Source organism: Pantherophis guttatus, chromosome 5 (genome assembly GCF_059756535.1).
Source record: "Pantherophis guttatus breed Tessera chromosome 5, ASM5975653v1, whole genome shotgun sequence".
Classification (NCBI taxonomy): Eukaryota; Metazoa; Chordata; class Lepidosauria; order Squamata; family Colubridae; genus Pantherophis; species Pantherophis guttatus.
Genome location: NC_142067.1, coordinates 66,823,892 through 66,844,000, shown reverse-complemented (window position 1 = coordinate 66,844,000; position 20,109 = coordinate 66,823,892). Strand labels below are relative to the sequence as shown.

General features: G+C 41.6%; 1 protein-coding gene across 3 annotated transcripts in view; it reads right to left on the bottom strand.

The window, feature by feature from the left end:
- The window catches only part of DMD (dystrophin), a 2,041,544-nt gene that overhangs the window by 1,492,428 nt on the left and 529,007 nt on the right, over nt 1-20,109 (bottom strand). For all 3 annotated transcript variants that reach the window (XM_087871305.1, XM_087871306.1, XM_087871307.1), the window contains exon 7: nt 12,142-12,260. In XM_087871305.1, coding sequence (XP_087727431.1) covers nt 12,142-12,260 — 119 coding nt within the window. The remainder of the gene's footprint in view (nt 1-12,141; nt 12,261-20,109) is intronic.

Genomic DNA, 20,109 nt, shown 5'->3' with positions numbered 1-20,109 from the left:
GACTTTACTAATCTCAATTCTTCCTCCTCCTCCTCCTCCTCCTCCTCCTCCTCCTCCTCCTCCTCCTCCTCCTCCTCCTCCTCCTCCTCCTCCTCCTCCTCCTCCTCCTCCTCCTCTTCTTCTTCTTCTTCTGTATACACCAAATCAGTTTTTAGTCCAATATAAATTTACAAAGTCCAAATTCCACTTCTATTTAATTCAATTTCAAATCTTTAGCCGGGTTTTTCTGTTGCAGACTTTTTTCCCTCCTTTAATCTTCTTTTAAAAGTTCAAGTTCATTTATATCCAATTCTTGTTCCCAAAATTTTTTGGGGGGGGGTTCTTTTTCTTTTTCTTGTAATCAAATTAGTCTCTCCAAATTCAATATCCTCAAATAAAATTTGAATATACGTTTCCTTTTTGGGCTTTAGTGTTTCCGCTTTCTCTCTTCTCCATCAATTATGTCCCCTTGACGCTATTTAGCCGCTTTTTCCACACCGGGGTAATTTTAATGCTTCCAATTTTTTCCTTTTGTACCTGTGAGGTAGCCAATCACTCACCCGGTACCAGTATTCTGTCCAAATCTTCGTTCCTGCACGATTCTTATTCCGGATGCCCCAGCTTCATGGCGATTCACAATGACCACCGCCCCCGCCATTGGATCGAAGAGTTTTCTCTGGCTTTCTGAAGAACTTGTCTGTTCCTCTTTACCCTACGAGATGCCTCTCCTTCTTCACTGTCCCTACAGGACAGTTTCAGTCTGAAGACCCCCCGACAGCAATTCGTCTGGCTGGGTTTTCGCCAGGCTCGTTAGAGCCTGGTATTTTCCCAACCAGTCTCGCCGTGATGCTTCCGGGTTCTGCCTGACAAAAAGTTAAATGATTTTTAAATGTTCTTTTAATCTGAGAATAATTACTCTTTCAATCTGGGAATAACTACTATTGAACCAGTGTATGATATTCAAAGAAATGTAACATAACAGTTTTATATTGCTTTTAGCAATAGATTTCTGTGCCATCATTAAATATTTGAAAGATAAAGATAACATTAATAGATAAGGAAAGAAGAACACCAGGAAGAAATGACTATAATATTATCTTCTGTGGACAATTTCAGTTTAGTCATTTAGAAAAGATATACCTGCTAAATTCCCGGTTTAAATATGGCTAGGGCGAGACAATCGGTATAACACTATTTTATTAACAAACGGCAGAACTGAATGAACAGCAACAAACACCTGACAGCATTTATATATGCCGGCTGTCAAACTCAACCACCAATCAACTAGCGTCTTTTCTCCTGCCCTTGTGGCTGCTTCTGCATCAGCCAATCAGGGAATGGTGCCTCCGTTGTTAGGCAACATGCCAAACACAACACCCCTTCACCCCTGGTTGGTGCACACGTAATCTTTCAAGTAAAACGGACACATGCACACTCGGCTTGATCGTCTCAACACAGGAACAGCCGGCTGCGGGTCCGGTTCCTCAGTTGCCGGTGGACAGGCCAGTGGATCTCCTGGGGCAACCGCTGGTGCAGACACATCCGGTAAGCATATTGAAGGTTGTTTTGGGCCAGGGGTATCGGACGGAGGAACAATAACTGGTGCTGGTAACTGCAGGTGCTCGTCCTGGTGCGCCAGGGAAGTGCCAGGTGCGTTAGTTAGGCTTTGGGGTGGAGTTCGGCCATGCAATTGATCCACATGTCGCCGCCACATTCGGCCATCGTCAAGTTGGATTCTGTAAGAGCAGGGACCTGTTATATGAGTCACTTGCCCTGGCAGCCAACGCGGTTCACCCCCAAAATTCTGCGTGAAGACCAGGTCTCCCACCTTAAACGCCCGAGGTGTCTGACACCCAACCAGAGTGTTTTCCAGCGGATATGTGGGATGTAGCCAGTCTAACATAGTTCGCAGGTGGCGACCCATAAGCAATTCCACCGGACTTCTGTTTGTTGTAGAGCACGGTGTTGTGTGCTGAGCCAACAGGTAAATGGCCACTTTCTCCGGCCAATCGGCGGGTTTAAGTCGGGCCAGCATCTCCTTGACAGATCTCACTGCCCATTTGGCCAAACCATTTCCTGCAGGATGAAACGGTGCTACCTGAGCATGGCGGATTCCTAGGTTAGCTAGGAATAACTGGAAGGTGGCAGACGTTAATTGCGGTCCATTATCAGTCACCAGCACATCTGGGAGGCCCTGGGTAGCAAATAACCTGCGAAACACCCGGATGACTGCCTCAGACGTGGTCGAGGTCATTAGTTCCAACTCCACCCATTTTGAAAAGGCGTCCACCACAATAAGGAAAGTGCGTCCCAAGAACGGCCCAGCAAAATCCAGGTGGATACGTGACCATGGCCCCCTGAGAATCTTCCACTCCCTTGGGCGGGAGGCAGGAGCCACCGGCCTTGATCACTGGCATTCTGGACAATTGGAGACCTTTCATTCTGACTATGCCAGGATGACTCTCATGTAAATGCTGCAGAATCGACGTCTGCAGCTTGGGGGGAACCACTACCCTATGACCCCATAGTAAGCATTCCAGGTGGACTGATAATTCTTGCTGATGGATTTTGTAGGGTACGAAAGGTTCGCCCACCTTCCCTAACAGCCATCCTCTGCCCACCCAGTCCAAGACCTGAGACAGGACAGGGTCCCGGCAGGAGTGAGCAGTGATATCGGTGGCAGTCAAGGGGGTGCCTAGCTCATTGACCATCAGGACAGACAGAGCCGGTGCCGGCTCAGGGTCAACCACAGACAGAGGCAAACGGTAATGGCTGAGTGCGTCAGCATGTGCTATGAGCTTACCCAGATGGTGAACCAGGGTGTATGAATAGTTCGCTAAGAACTCCATCCAACGGGACATCCTGGGAGTTAGGAACTGTGGCGTTTGTCAGTGACCAGTTAGAAGCCCCAAGAGGGGCTTATGATCTGTCACCAGCTCAAAATGGTGGCCATAGACATAGTCATGAAATTTTTTGATGGAGGCAACAGCTGCCAAAGCCTCCCGATCAAGTTGATTATAGTTGCGTTCTGCAGAGGACAAGGTCCTTGAGTAAAAAGCCATGGGGGCCTCTAAGCCATTTGGCAACCTATGGCTTAACATGGCCCCAACCCCAAAAGGAGAGGCATCAGCCGTCAACACTAGGGGCAGAGTTGAGCTATACTGCACAAGAACAGCCGAAGATGTGAGCAAGTCCTTCACAGCTTGAAAAGCCCTGGAGTGCATTGGACCCCACATCCACAGTGTGTCCTTGTTCAGTGATCGGTGTAGGGGCTCAGCCACCGTGGCCTTATGAGGTAAAAATACACTATAGAAATTCAAGAGCTCCAAAAAGGCTTGTAACTCTGCTTTACAAGTGGGTGTCGCAGCTTGCTTAATAGCTGCAACCTTAGGGGGGTTGGATGTATACCCTTGGCATCAATCAAATACCCTAAGAACTCCACGTTTGGAATGCCAATCATACATTTGCTTTTCTTCAATTTAAGGCCAGATTCCCTGAAACGTAAGAGGACAGCCCATACTCGACTGATGAGCTCATCTCGAGAAGATGCAGAGATGAGCACATCATCGAAGTAGGGCACAACACCGGGTAGGCCCTGCAATAGACGCTCCATTAAATTTTGGAACAGCCCAGGGGCCACACTAATGCCAAATTGCAGGCGGCGGCATTTAAAAGCTCCCCGGTGGGTTATGATGGTTTGAGCTTCAGCTGAACATCATCCACCAGGAGCTGTTGATAAGCCTGAGCCAAGTTGGGCTTGGCAAAGATCGAGCCAGGGCCCAGGGAGTGGAGGAGATGCTGGACAACCAGGACTGGGTTGGCTTGTAGAGCCTTATTCAGCGTACATTTAAAATCGGCACAGATTCTTATGGAACCATCAGGCTTAATGGGTATCACTATAGGTGTTTCCCAGCGGGAATGGAGGTGTCATCGGACATCCTGCATATGAACAACTGCAGTCTGGCTAGCAGGGGAATGATATTTACGTATGTCCGCAGTGGACTTGTCAGACATTTTATATGCTTGGGCTTCTTCAAGAGCAGTTGGGAGATCTAAAGTTGTCTTCGCCAATAGTCGTCTCTGTAATCTAATGTCTCTGACCCCACACACCAGCTGCTCTACCAAGGCATCATCAAGATCTCTAAACTCACAGTCCAGGGCAGTGGTGCGGAGACGAGCCATGTATTTATTGACAGGCTCCTCCTCCTCCTGCAATACTTGTTGCAATTTAAAATGGTGGGCAATGCGGGGGGGGGGCTGGGGCATAATGGCTTTTAAGTTTCTCCCTCAGCAAGTCCCAGGAGACCGTATGCACAGGCTGAGCAGCGATTAAGGCCTAGCAGTCGCAAACACCTCAGGCCCGCAGGAATTTAGAAAGTGAGCCCTCTTATGGCTGCTAGACAAATAGGTAAAGTCATTAGCCTCCAGAAAACATTCAAACCTCTCCTCATAGGCATCCCAAGTCTCGGCATTCGAGTCGTACGGGGCGAATGTAGGCGGAGCCATACTCCTGTGACAGCAAGCCATGGGGAGAGCGAAAAGGGGTTCGTAGCTGACTCTACACTTCGTCGCCAGTGCTAAATTCCCGGTTTAAATATGGGCTGAGGCGAGACAATCGGTACAACACTATTTTATTAACAAAAGGCAGAACTGAACAAACAGCAACAAACACCTGACAGCATTTATATATGCCGGCTGTCAAACTCAACCACCAATCAACTAGCACCTTTTCTCCCGCCCTTGTGGCTGCTTCTGCGTCAGCCAATCAGGGAACGGCGCCTCCGTTGTTAGGCAACATGCCGAAAACAACACTACTTAGCTCCATCAACACATGCTTTCATTTGGCTCTGAAAAGCATTTTGCAAGCCAATCCTTGAATCAGAACAAATATTTTGTCTTAGGAGAAATCTTCAATTAAGTTTAAATTTGATATATTTTTTTTAATTCAAATATCCCCAATCTATATCTCCATGCATTTTATACAACACATCACTGGCTGTCTTTTGTGGGAGTTACTGGGAATATAGTTTGAAACACATAGCAGAGATGCTTCCAGCCAAGGGCATTAGGTAATTTATAAAAGGGACTCCCAAAGGTGCTTTCAAGAGTTGAAGAAGCTTCTTGGATGAGAAGCAAACATCTTTAAAGAAAAACCAGAAAATCCAGTTGCCTCTTGAAAAAAGCATCTTTGGGGCAACCATGACTGAGAATCTCCATAGATATAAAAGGGACTATTTTCTCAGACAGTGAGGGTGAGTTGTGAGATTGACAGCAGTGGTGAATACATTTTTGCCAAGGCTAGGCTCAGTTGATTCCCCCACAACCACCACCAAAGGACATAAAGGGTTTTTATATATATTGACTGATAAATCAACTGATAAATTTAAATTTCTTCTATGTTAATACCATTTGCATTATTTGTTAAATAAAAAGAAGAGGCAAATATTTAAAAATCAGCAAAGAAAATAATTTTATGTATTTAGTGTTATGAAAATTCCATTAATCCTATCAGCAATTCACATGGGGCTTAATAGGATGTTCTAATGTTTGCTGGAATACTTAACTGACAACTGACAAGACGATAGAAATGCAATATAATTAGGATATAATTATTCTGAATTGCTTTGATTTCTCAAAAACTGAAATCAGACTCCATCATTACAGCACAGAAAGAAGGCTACTAAGCTAGTCAGCTTATGGTCTTTAGAAATATTCAACATGTTCTAACAGATGTTTCCTTATTATGCTATTTTTATTGGCAATTATGACTATTGAAAACTTATAAAATTCATTTTTCTAAATACTATTTTTCTTTTCTTTGTCCTTAATTATATTGTTTGATTAATTTTTTTATTCTTTTTATAGCAGCTAAGATTGAAATAGTCTAATGAAGCTGAAATGAAATAGAAAATAACGTTTCCCCCTACTATATGAATAAAGCTGAGGCAGATGTATGCTTCTGTGTCTTCATGAAGAGAAGGAGTGTTTTTTGTTTCAGTTTTGTTTTAAAATATCTTCCTGTGAAGACTCAATACAGCCAACCTTCATCTACTATCTTACCTGTGTTTTTTTCTTGGTCTGTTCAGTAGTTTTAGGTAATTTGAAGTGAATATATGTCAAAAATGAACTCCATGCATCCTCCAAAATACCTAGTCTCATCTCACAGGTGCCAAAAATGCTTATTTTCTCAAGATTCTAAGCTAAAACTGTTACTGAATAAGAGTATGCTATTGGGTTGTATAATTATGGCTGGAATCAATGAATGTAAGAAAGTAAGTACTTCCTTTTATACTAAAAATACTATAACAACTTTAATGGTTATTGTTGTAGCGCGGGAATAACGAGAGGCACAAGCAGGCTAGTGACAACAGCTCTTTAATTCAGGGTGAGACTTCAGCAAAGAAACACAGGCAACAGTCCTCTTTATATACTTTTCAGAGGCAACCAAGAACCAATCAGCATTCACTGAACATTTGAATTTCCCGCACAAAATAGATACATACATAACACCCCTCCACTCCCAGAAGGCACTTATCCTATCTATTTACATATTTACATACAAAATCATGCAGGTGACCAGGGCGTGTCTTAGTCCTGGTTGACCTGCGCAGTTCAGTTGTTGGCGAGGCGTCGAGCCGGTCGGAGGGACCTCCCATCTCTCCCAGCTCCGCCAATGGAACCTCCTGGATTTCTCCAGAGGTGTGGCTATCCCCGGCTGGGAGTGTCGACTCGCTGGGGCGGCGCTGGAACTCTGGGTTGCCAGATAAGTATTCCGGCTTACTCGGGCTTGAGGTAGCTGTGTCAGGAAGACTTTGATAGTTAGGACTTACAGTAACTGAGTTTTCGTGTTGTAATCGTTTACGCAACTGATCTATATGTCTCCTCCAAATTTTACCATGCCCTATATCAACTGTGTATGACTTTGGACCGGTAATTCCTACGATGGTTCCCTCTACCCACAAGGGCCCGTTGGTGTAGCTTCTGGCAAATATTGGTGTTCCCACTTGGAATTGCCTTAGTCCTCCCCCTTCCCCCTTGAAGTTATCGGGGGAGTAATTGGGATGCAATCGATCGAGGATGCACCTTAGCTTTTGGCCCATTAAAAGCTCGGCTGGGCTGCGGCCCGAGGTGGGGCACGGGGTGGCGTGCTGTACAGCTAAGAACTCATCTATTCTAGCCTGCCAGTCCCCTGCATCGAGCCGGGAAAGGCCTTCTTTGGCCGTTCTTACAAATCTCTCTGCAAGGCCATTCGAAGCCGGGTGAAAAGGAGCGGATAATGCATGCCTTATGCCTAACTCAGCTAGGTAGCCCTCAAATTGAGTTGCCGTGAATTGGGGCCCATTGTCGGATACCAGGGTGTCCGGCAACCCGTGTGTTACAAACAGTTTTCTGAGTACTTTGATTATGGCCTCAGAAGTGGTAGATGGCATTAAGGCAATCTCGAGCCACTTAGAATATGCATCTACAATGATTAAAAAGTTCTGGCCGTGGAATGGTCCAGCAAAATCGATGTGAATCCTCCCCCATGGTCCCTTTGGTTTTTCCTATTCCCGAACGGGAGCTATAGGAGGATCTGGGCGGGATTCCTGGCAGAGCCTGCACTTCCCCACCCACTCAGTGACGTCTTGGTCGAGATGTGGCCACCAAACATAGCTACGAGCTAGGCCTTTCATGCGAACAATACCAGGGTGTCCCTCATGCAGCATTTCTAGAACCCTGTGCCTTAACTGCGAAGGAATGACCACCCTGTCATCCCACAATAAGCAACCCCCCAACATGGATAGTTCATTTTTCTTGTTAAAGTACAATTGAAAATCCCCACTGTCCACCTTGGTAGGCCAACCCCGCATTACCCAGCCCATTACAGTGCGCAAAACAGAGTCTCTGGCAGAAGCCTTTGCCACCTCGCTTGAAGAAATGGGGCCCGGGAATACAATGTCAATGAGTAAAACTGGGGCTTCCGGGGTCGGGTTGTCCAACAGTTCGGGCAAGGGGCACCGGCTGAGGGCGTCAGCATGTCCCAGAGTTCTGCCCGGCCGGTGGAGCAATCTGTAGGAATAGGCGGCTAAGAAAATGGACCATCTGGTCATCCGGGGAGAAAGAGCAGCCGGGGTTGGTTTATCTCCAGCCAAAAGTCCCAAAAGAGGCTGGTGGTCCGTAATGAGTTCAAAAGTACGGCCAAACAAGTACTCGTGAAATTTTTTGACCCCAGCTACAGCCGCTAATGCCTCCCTGTCTAGCTGACTATAGTTTCTTTCAGCACTAGATAAAGTGCGAGAGTAATAGGCAATGGGCGCCTCTAACCCGTTCAGCAGTCTATGGCTTAAGACTGCGCCTACGCCAAAGGGGGAAGCGTCACACACCAACACTAGAGGTAGTTCAGAATTGTATTGGATGAGGAAACTGTCCTCAGACAAAAGTTTTTTAACTGCGTTGAATGCAGCCGCTTCTCGTTTGCCCCATACCCAGGGAACGTTTTTTCCGAGGAGCCTGTGCAGTGGCTCCGCAATAGTGCTTTGTGTTTTAAAAACATGGTGTAGAAGTTAAGAAGCCCCAAGAAGACCTGTAGTTTGGGCTTCGATTTAGGGGTGGGCGCGTTCTGGATGGCCCTGACTTTGCTTTCTGTAGGGTCAATGCCTGTGCCATCGATTCGGTAACCTAAAAATTCCACTGATGGAACCGCTATTTTGCATTTTGCTCATTTGAGTTTGAGCCCCGCTTCTCTGAATCTGGTTAGGACTTGTCTAACTCTCTGTCCTAACTGAGTCTCGTCTTGGCCACTAATTAGAACGTCGTCGAAATAAGGGACGACACCTGGGAGGCCTTGTAGAAGGCGCTCCATGGTACTCTGGAAGAGCCCTGGGGCGATGCTAACCCCAAACTGTAGTCTGGTGCATTTAAAGGCACCTCTGTGAGTTACTATGGTCTGTGATTCTGCCATAGCGTCATCTACTGGCAGCTGCTGGTACGCCTGCGCAAGGTCTAGTTTTGCGAATAGCTTGCCAGGCCCCAGGGAGTGTAGTAGATGGTGGACAATCGGAACGGGATAGGCGCTCTGTTGCAATGCCTTATTGATCGAACACTTATAGTCAGCACAAATTCTAATTGACCCGTCTGATTTAACTGGCGTGACTATTGGGGTTTCCCACTTAGTGTGATCAACGGGAATTAACACCCCTTGCTTAATGAGCTTGTCGAGCTCTGCATCAATTTTGGGCTTTAAAGCAAATGGAACCCGTCTTGCTTTCAGCCTGATTGGCGCTACGTTGGGGTCTAAATTAAAAGAGATCGGGGTCCCCACGTATCCCCTAGAGTCTCTTCGACAATGTCCTGAAACTCATGAAGAATGGTTTCTTTGAGGGATGGCCCGCCGATGCTGTGAACGTCCGTGAAGCCCATGCCAAGGGCTCGAAACCATGCCATGCCCAGGAGACTTGGTAGCGGCTTGCTTACGATGGTCAGGGGCAGCTCTTTCTGGAAATCGCCGTAGGTGACCCGGAACATGCCCACGCCTTCAACGGGAACTCGGTTTCCCTGGTAGTTGAGGAGGCGAACTTTCTGTCGGGACAGCTGGGCTTTCTGGAACTTAGGCAGGAGCGCTTTGAGTGTTGTCCAGGACATGATCGATAGTGTAGACCCAGTGTCGATTTCCATTTCGCACGGTCTGCCTTCGATTTCCACTTTTGTGTAGACTTTTTCATCGTCGGTTGTGCTGGCTTGGCTGATTCTTGTGCTGTAGGTCTCTCGCTTTTGAGATTCGCGCCGTTTTCTCGTGCCGTCATCTTTGATTGGCTGTTTTGAACGAGCCGGTTCTGGTTGGTCGCGGTAGTCACGTGGCTTGCGACTACGCGGAAATTGAGCTCTGCAAACTCGTGCTAGGTGGCCTTTTCTATCGCAACGCCTGCAAATGGCGTCTCTGTATTTACACGATTGTCTCTCATGATCCCCACCACAGCTAGAACAGTTCTCGTGGTAGCGGCTTTGCTCGTTCTTTTTCTTTTCTGTATGGAAGACGTCATCGTCCGACTCTTCCTCTGTGCTGGTTCGCGTCTCCTCTCTGTGGACGGAGGCCATTTTCAGGCTGTCTTTGCTTGATAGTGGTCGCTGCAGCGCTTCAGAAGCCTTCGTTGATGATTCGTGTGCTCAGGCTTCATCCAGTGCGCTGGCTAGCGTTAGGTCTGGCTTGGCCAGAAGGCGCCTCTGTAACCGAGTGTCTCTAACACCGCAAATCAATTGCTCAAGTAGCGCGTCGTCTAAGTCTCTGTAATCACAATGCGTTGCGGCTTTTCGAAGTGCGGCCACATATGCGCTGACCGGTTCTCCTTCTTTTTGTACACGTTGCCGGAATTCGTAGCGCTGTACAAATTTAGAATGAACTGGAGCATAGTGGGCTCTCAGATTTGCTTGAAGGACGTCCCAGGAGACCGTCTGGACTGGGGTTGGCTCGCAGAGGGACTCGGCCATTTCAAAAACGTCTGGCCCGCAGTGGCTTAGGAACAGGGCTCTTTTCTGGTTCATGGAGAGCCCTTGCATTTCGCTTGCTTCCAGGGAGCACTCGAACCCGGTCAGATACGATCCCCACTTCTCTCGGGTCGGATCAAAAGGTTTGGGCGGGACGTAGGCAGACATCGCAGTATGTCTCCGTAGTCCACTCGTCACCCTGGCTGGAAGTCCGAGCTCTTTTAGTTTGCTTCTTGTGGCCTCAATCCCACCTTCGTCACCAATGTTGTAGCGCGGGAATAACGAGAGGCACAAGCAGGCTAGTGACAACAGCTCTTTAATTCAGGGTGAGACTTCAGCAAAGAAACACAGGCAACAGTCCTCTTTATATACTTTTCAGAAGCAACCAAGAACCAATCAGCATTCACTGAACATTTGAATTTCCCGCACAAAATAGATACATACATAACAGTTATAATGCCTCATACTGTCAAGCCAAAAGGTAATGACAGGCTCCATTTACCATCTCTCTTAAAATTGTGGTTATTAACAACACATATTAAAAATGTAACACCACAAAATTTAGAGCATGTTGAATACAGTTCTTTAAGCAGCTGAAAATCTTTGTCTTATTGAGACAAGAAAACATGCCAATTTTTTTTTGTAAAATATTCTGAATATTTGGATAAAAGTCAAGAAAAGTTCAAATTTATGTGTGATTCTTTTAGTTTTAGAATCATGCCACTATTATTAGAGAAAAATAATATTCAACATTTTGCTTAGGCCTAATTTATAAACAGTTTTAATTAGGTTTGACTTTTTGAACCTGCTCAATATGACTTCATACCAAATCAAAAGTATGATTGAAGAATCTGAAGCTTTGTGTACCTTGGAATTATGACTCAAAAATTCCAGAATAGGTGTTTGGCTTTTTTACTTTTATTTTGATGAAATTTCCCTGTTTGTATTTCAATCTAAAAAATGAAAGTTTGAGATAAATAGATGTAATTGCTGATTTTGTATCTTTATTTTTAGAAATAAAATATTAAGGAGAATACATAAAATATACTTGGCTTGAAACAATGTTGGTTCCCACAATAGCCAGCAATGTGCAGAAAGCATTTTTTTCCTGCTTTATCAGAAAATAAGGATTCAATTTTGAATTCCAGAAAAACTGGACTCTCTATGTTTTTAAATAAGCACCACATAAGAAAAACATGAACTCTGGGGAAAACAAGAAACCAATATATACTTATAAAATTCTGTGCCTGAATGAGACATAGAAAAAGTGAAATGTGTATAAAAATAAAGATTTATGAAACACGATCTGCAATGCTTAAATGCATAATTTTAAAAGTGTTAAGGAATTTTAGAAAGACTTCGTATTCGTAAAAACCTGTGAAGAATAGCACTTATTTTAGTTGGATGCATAATAACAATAAATAAAAAATAACATGTTGGCTATATTTTAAAAAAGTGAATTATAAGACTATAACGTTAGTCCACATCCTTTGAATCCTTTAAAGTTTGTTATCCTGAAGAGAGTAACAAAGAGTGAACTAAATTCTGAAGGCTCACTGCACTAAATGAAACCTGTACAATAAAACATTGAAAATGAAGGTGTAAAATATATCTAAAATCTATTTAAAAATATAAATCTTTTTTTGAATCATCTATGTGAAAAAATAACCTATATATACATAAAATCCTATTTGCACAAACCTTCAGGATCAAGGAGTTTCTCAATTCCCAGGTGTTGTTTAGCTATGTTGAACGCATGATCTAATCGCTGCACAGCGGACTGTTGATAAACCACATCGTCCCAATTGAAGAGATCTGACCTGGGGAAAAGAAGAAAGCACAACGTTACTTTCAGAATTACACACACACACGTGTATATATGCAGTGGTGGGATTCAGCCAGTTCCCACCACTTCAGGAGAACCGGTTGCTAACTTTCTGAGCAGTTTGGCAAACTGGTTGTTGGAAGAAATCATTAGGGCAGAGAACCGGTTGTTAAATTACTTGAATCCCACCACTGTATATATGTATATATATACACACACACACATACAGAGTCTCAAACATTTGAGAAATGAATCCCAAATGTTAAGAGAACTACAAATAACAAGAGTGGCATCTTCTACAGATAAATATTTTGTAAAAATTTATCTAATAAAAGTTAAATATCAAACAAAAACACAGATGATATCTATTAAATGTTTAGGTTTAAACAATTTAAAGGCAGGAAGAAATCCCATTTTAGAGAAACAATATGGAATTTTATACTGTTAATTATGCTGTTGTGGTATAAATTGTATTAATCTGTGACTATATTTTCACTAAGAATAATCCATTTGAATTTTCAAGGCTATGAAGAACTTTAATCATATTAAAGATGCATAAATCAGTCCACCGTGGAGCAATAAAATGCAGCATACAGAGAATAATCTTAGATTCAACAGATCCTTCTTCAATTGTTTTGCCTTATGGTATAGAAGCACAAGTGACGGAGATCAGAAACCTGAGTATGCCTTCTTTATTTCATCCAAGCATTTCCTTTTCCTTGATATAAGTTATATACTGTCCATTCTCTCTTTGTTTCCAGACACATATAGATAGAAGTCATGTGCCAAGACTGACAAAAATTCTTTTTATTTTTTTATTTTTATTATAACATATAGTGATACATTCAGTACATTTTCGGTTCATTGGTGCAATTATATACATATATACATCTACGTGCATTATTACTTGTCTTTTATTAAAGACAAGTCTTGTTTCTTAAAGCTAGATTTAATTTCAAAACACTTAAAGATAATAGTGCTCAAATCTCTAAGACTAAATGTAATACTAGTCATATGGATTTTGTTAATTAATTAATATTTAATCTCTATTTCCTTCTTTATTTCTTTTCCCCATCCATTCGTACCACATGTCCCACATGCTATAAAATTCTGAATCTTCTCTGTCATTAATTTCTGAAGTCAGTTTGTTCATTTCGGCGCACTCCAATATTTTTCCAATAACATGTTCTTGAGATGGTATTTGTTTTTCTTTCCAATACTGGGCAAAGGAAATTCTAGCGGCTGTCAGAATATGTATAATTAAATACTTTTTCTTTTTTGCATATTCAGTTTTCAAAATTCCCAGGAGAAAGGCTTTTGGTTCGAAATCAAAATTTTCTTTTATTATTTCTCTAATCCACATCCATATCATCCTCCAGAATTTTTGTGCCTGATTACATGTCCACCAGCAGTGATAGAAAGTACCCTGCTGATGGTCACATTTCCAACATTTAGGGCTCGAATTGGGGTAGATCTTCGCTATCCTAGCTGGGGCCATATGCCATCTATAAAACAGCTTGTATTGGTTTTCCTTGTAAGCCGTCGCCTTTGTCATTTTAAGATTATTATTCCATATTGAATCCCATTCGTTCAGATTTATATTCTGTCCTATATTTTTGGCCCATGCTAACATCGGTTCTTTAACTACTTCCTCTGCCATATCATACTCCAATAAGTAATTATATAATTTAGCTAGAATTTTGTCATCCGTACCCATCCATATCTTGTCAAATCCATTTATGCTCGTCTCAATGCCAAATTCCTCCTTATCTTTTTTATATCTGGATTTAATTTGGTTATATGGCCACCAGTCTATAGAAATACCTTGTTCCATCAATTCTTCCCTTGTTTTAAGATTCCCTCCCCCATCTAATAATTCATTGTATCTGACCGTTTTACCCATTTCTAATACATTTGGATATATTATAGCCTCCATGGTGGAAAGCCATCTCAGAATTTTCCTATAGTGCTTCTGTCTCATCTCTCCCCATATTTGTATCAAGATCTCCCTTATTTTATGCCTATGGAAATAAGTTTTTATCTTCTTCCCAGTATCCCAGAGATATGCATGCCAACCCTTCTGGAGATCATGCCCTTCTAAAGTTAACAGTCTTTTATTTCTCAGGGTTGCCCAATCTTTCAGCCATACTAGGTTTGCAGCTTTTTGATATAACTCCCATTTAGGTAATCCGAAACCCCCTCTTTCCTTCTTGTCCTGTAAATTCCTAATTGCTATTCTTGGTTTCTTTCCCTCCCAAATAAATTTTCTGATGATGCTATTGAGTTCCCAAAAAATTTTTTTATCTAATTTAACAGGGACCATTTGGAATAGATACAATAACTTGGGTAATATGCTCATTTTTATTGCCGCAATTCTACCTAATAATGATATCTGTAGTCTTCCCCACTTTTCTAGATCCTGTTTAATATTTCTAATCAATGGTAAATAATTATCCTCTCTGAGGGCCGAGCACCTTGATGAAATCCACACCCCCAGGTATTTTACCTTCTTGGCGGTTTGGATCTCCATTGATTCTTCCAGTACTTTTTTCCTTACCTCTGTCATATTTTTTGTTAGTAATTTAGTTTTGGATTTATTTAATTTAAGGCCTGCTATCTCCCCGTAATTGCCCAATTCTTCCAAAATTTTAGTGCCTGATTCTAATGGTTCTTCCATGATTAATACCACATCATCTGCGAATGCCTGTGTCTTATATATCTCTTTTCTGATTGTTAAACCCTTTATTTCATTATTGTTCCTAATCTTTCTCAAGAGTACTTCTAGTGCTAAAATAAATAAAAGTGGGGATAGAGGGCACCCTTGTCGGACCCCTTTTCTAATTTGGAAAGGCTTAGTTAATATGGATTAGTTAATCCATTCAATAATATGTTAGCCTTTTGTTTTTGATAGATTGTGGATATCGTATTGACAAAATTTGATCCGAATTCCATTTGGATAATTTGTTGTTTCATAAATTGCCAATTAAGATTGTCGAATGCCTTTTGGGCGTCGACAAAGACCAATGCCATTTCTTTGTTCGGGTGTTCCTCATAGTATTCTATGTCTATTATCATCCTTGTATTATTCCTGACAAAAATTCTGTGGAGAAACAGAGTGTGTCAAGACTCCGACTGATGAACCCAAGCAAATCAGAACTCTGAGACTGGAATCTTCCTCAAAGAACTTCTTTTTTGGGTACATCATATTGGCACAGTCAAGTGTAAAACCAACTCTAAATCTTTCCCACGGTTTCAGTATAATTAAAATAGGAAATATTCCTATTCCCCAAATGTCACAGGGCATGTTGGCCACTTAGGTTAATTGGCAGGTTCTCCAGGGACTCCTCCCCGACCTTATCCATCACCTGTAGAAATGACTTGGTTTCCATGAGAAAACTCTGTGTTGTGTCTAGCAAAGCATTCCATCCTCCTTCCCCCCTCCCTACACTGTGGCACCTGAGGAACAAGAAAATGGCCCCTGTCAGCTTCATTTTGAAGCTGACAGAGTGTTTATGCTGCTATGTCTGCAAAGTACTTACTGTCATTTTGTCCCAGGAATCTATACTGATTCAGTAATTCAGTCACAATACTAGGCAAGTGGTGCAGCCTTAACAGATTAACAGAGTTGGAAGGGACCTTGTAGGTCAGTGATGGTTAACCTTTTTGCCATAGCATGCCAGGAAGGGGGGTGGGGGGGTCACATGCACATGTGCCCACACCCATTATTCTATGTACGCTGCCCCTGCACAGCGCATATGACCCCCCACTCCCCCTGCCCCTGGCACGTGATGGCCTGGTAGGCCCATTTTTTGCTGTCCCCAGCCTCCGGAGCCTCTCTAGGAGTCTGGTGAGGGTGAAAATGGCCTTCCCCACCCCCCCCAAGGCCCTCCAGAGGCAGGAAACAGCCTGTTTCCCTACTTCTGGTGGCCCCAGAAGGCCCAAAAATCAGCTGGCCGGCACGCGCATGTCCAACCTCCCGCCCAAGCAGGAGACCCTACAGTAAGGTCTTTCATTAAGTGGTTTTTTTTCAAATCCATCATCAAGGACTACTGATGGGAAACTATTGAAGTAGATTAGGGTGAGTGTTTTATATATAATGGTGTCTTTTTGTTTAAAGGTATAAAGTTATGTGTGCATACATAAGAGAGAGAGAATCTGTTCTAGGGTTTTTTTTCAGTCCCAGTACATGATAAATGCCTAATAGGTTGTAAAACACAATGTTAGCAAATTAATTTTCAGCATGAATTGACTTATAAAGGTTTATGCTAGCATGTCAGGGATATTATAGGATTTATCAGTTAAGTTATATTTAATAACTCTTGGTTGTAGAAGAACACCTTCTGTAAAAATACTACAAAAAATTAACAGTTTCAAAGATATAAATGCTGATACACAGTGCAGGTAAAAATATGAATGAGTCAAATATAGCTGCCCAAGAAGTCTGATAGCGGCCTAACACTAAATCTCTCTGTTTTCTAAGTAAATGGGCATCAATGAAATGAACATAACAATTTTAATTGGACCAAGTTTTATTAGCAACACAAAAGTAACATGCAAGTCTGAAGTCCAGGTAGCAATATGCCAGCACAACTGCAAGAATACGTCTGAGAATTACAATGAGTAAAAAATGCACCTATATATCACTACAAGGATTATGTATATATTTATATAATAAAATGATTTCGGAAAAAGTAGTTCAATGCAACTGTCATTCATGGCAAGCATTTTTACAAATAGCAGTTCACATAAACTATACACTTAATCTGCATAATTATTTTTTTTCTTTTTGAGATCAGTTGGCATTGTCTTCTTCAGAAAAATGGAATGAATAATCTTATTGCTGCATCTTTTTCAGAAACAGCTTTCTCCAGAGAATACCAGTAATGGAATTTAATACAAGTTGCAATCTGGATGGCTCCAATCCTAATGATGTTCAGGAAGTTATTAGAACTATCTATTCTGCCAAGTGCTGGAATACTGTTCTCCCACTGAATAGAGGATATTCTCGTTGTTGTTGGTTGGGGTGAGGGCTTTCATTATTTCTTTTGTCTTTTTTATTTTTGATAGCCTATAAAATATGTCTGAGTGTCTGGGAGAGTGAATCATGTGACTGCAGGGAGGAAAGTTCTCCAGCTCTCCTCATGGGTAAATCTACTTGTTTTAGGGGGGAAGGGGAGTGTCTGTTTGAGTGAGTGAATCATGTGACTGCAGGCAGGAAAGTTCTCATGAGTAAATCTGCTTGTTTTTAGGGGGAAGGGGAGTGCCATTTTTTTTTGTAAATATTTTTTCTTTTTTTCAAACATAAACATAAAATATAACTTTCAAGAACAGAGTCTCAATCCGGTCATAGATGGTTACTACGCTTACATTCCTTTAACAAGCTCCATTCAATTTCCCATTACATCTTTTATGGATAGAAATTCAAAACATAAAAAAAAAAAAACAGATTTTAACATAAAGTCTAGCATCTTCACCTAAACAAATCCATTATATCAATACAATTTTAATTTCAAACTAACTTTCGCTCATTTTTATATCTATATAACAATCCTGATTTTATCTTGTTCTTCTTCACCTTGTATCTTTTACCATCAGTGTCAAAATATTTTTTAACAATATTCTAACCTCTTATTCTAATTATTTACCTTACAATTTTATCACCACAAATCTTAATTTCAAATTCAATAAAGCTCCATTTTTATTACACTTTATAAAACAAAATTCTATCTAATTCTTGATCTCTTGACCCTTTTCCTTGAATCTTAGTATCTTAAACACACTTAAAAACACTTATCATCTATTACAGTTTTCATGTTACACAGGTTTATCACAAAAACATGTTTTATTTAAACTAATTTCCGGCATATTTTCTTCCGTACCTCCCTCTATTGTTTGGCTGTTTTCCAGCATATTATGTTTGGCTGATTCCCAGCATAGTCTCCTCCAGAGCACCAACTATTTTTGGCTAATTTCCAGTATAGTCTCCTCCAAGCCTACCACCATTGTTGGCTAATTTCCACCATATTTTCCAGCATAATCTCCTCCAACTCTCCTCCTATTTGCTTGGCTGATTTCCAGCATATTATTGGCTGATTTCCAGCATATTATGTTTGGCTGATTTCCAGCATAGTCCCCTCCAGGGCTCCCACTCTTGTTTGGCTGATTTCCAGCATAGTCTCCTCCAACTCTCCTGTAAGTGTTTGGCTGATTTCCAGCATTTTAACTAGTTTCCAACGTATTTCCTCCGAGTCTCAAACTTTTATCTAGTTGGTATCCATCCCTCTTATTTTAATTTTCTCTTACAATATAGTTATCTATTTTGTGTCAGTTTCCCAACATGCTCTTTCAAATTAATTCTCAATATATTTCATAATAATCATCATTTCCAGCATATATTAAATTAAATCACAGTTTGTTGCTAAAATCTGTGTATCTTATAGTTTGTTCAATAAAACCTTAGTCAAGCATAATCACCAATCTAGCATTTGTTTGCATATTAAAATTAAAACATATTACATCAAACAGTAAATTTTCTTAAAGTTGTCTCACATTAAAATATACTCTTCTTTATTGTTTTAACCACCTATATATCATCCTCTATTTCAGTTGCCATCTCTTATTTTCTATTTTTATTATTCCAAAAGCCCTCCTGTTTTTATCCAAAAATCATATATACCTTTAGGCTTTTAAACTTTTCATTTCAATTTAGTTACATTTCAATTTTTCTACTTTATTTCTTCCTCTTCTTTCTTTTTCTATCTGTCCATAAATGTTCCATTTCAAAGTTCATCTGTTCAATTTAAAAATTTTTGTATGTCCCTTTAATGCTTTATAATGTCAGTTCCATGTGTGATGCATCAACTTCCTGTCTTTTATTCCTACGCCATACCTATTTTTTTTTTTTTTTGCTAAGCTTGTTAATTTCCATTGTCAAATGTCCAAAATATTCCTTCTTTCTTCTTAAAATCGTCCAGGAGAGAATAGAGATCTCCAAATTCCATAGATCTAATGTTAATTTCAAACTAATCCAAAGTAAAAAGCCATTTAAAAAGTTTCTTTTCCAAACGGAAAGGGAAATCTTTTCAATCCACTCTCCTGCTTAATCACTGCAAACTCCATGGCAATTATTTAGCTATCCGTCTGTCTTTCTTCATTAGCTTCATTAACTTTCAAAGGTGTAAACTCCCAAAGATAATTTCTCCAATCCACTCCAAATAAGAAAATAAAAGTCACTTTTCTAAGTTGTTAAAAGCCAATTCTTCCAAATTTACTAAAACAAAGTCTGTCTTGGGTCTTTATTTCCATTTTTTTTTCTTTTTGATCTTCAAGCCCCACAGGTCTGTAGCCGCTATTTAAAGTTGGGGTCTTATTTTTTTCAAAAACCCGAAATAATCCTGTTGTTTTGCCTGGGTTGGTGTCACTCACCCGGCTTCGAGATACTTGTTCTTTCTTCTACTTCTCTCCTGCACGATCTTGTGTCCCGGTCTGCTGCCATGGCTGCCTAATCCCACCGCTGACTTTGAGGATTCCCTCTGGCCTCCGATGAACTTGCCTGTTCCTCTTGGCACACTGAGGCGCTCCTCTTCACCCCCCATCCTTGCAAGATGGGGGATGCTCCGAAGACTGATCGGACGGTGGTTTGTCAGTCGGGGGTTTTGCGAGCTTGTCAGAGCCCACTATTTCCCCAACTGTGGCACCGCGGCTCCAGACTGGACTTTTTCGAGAGTATCGGTTTGAGTGTGTGAATCATGTGACTGCAGGGAGGAAAGTTCTCCAGCTCTCCTTATGGGTAAATCTGCTTGTTTTTAGGGAGAAGGGGAGTGTCTGTTTGAGTGAGTGAATCA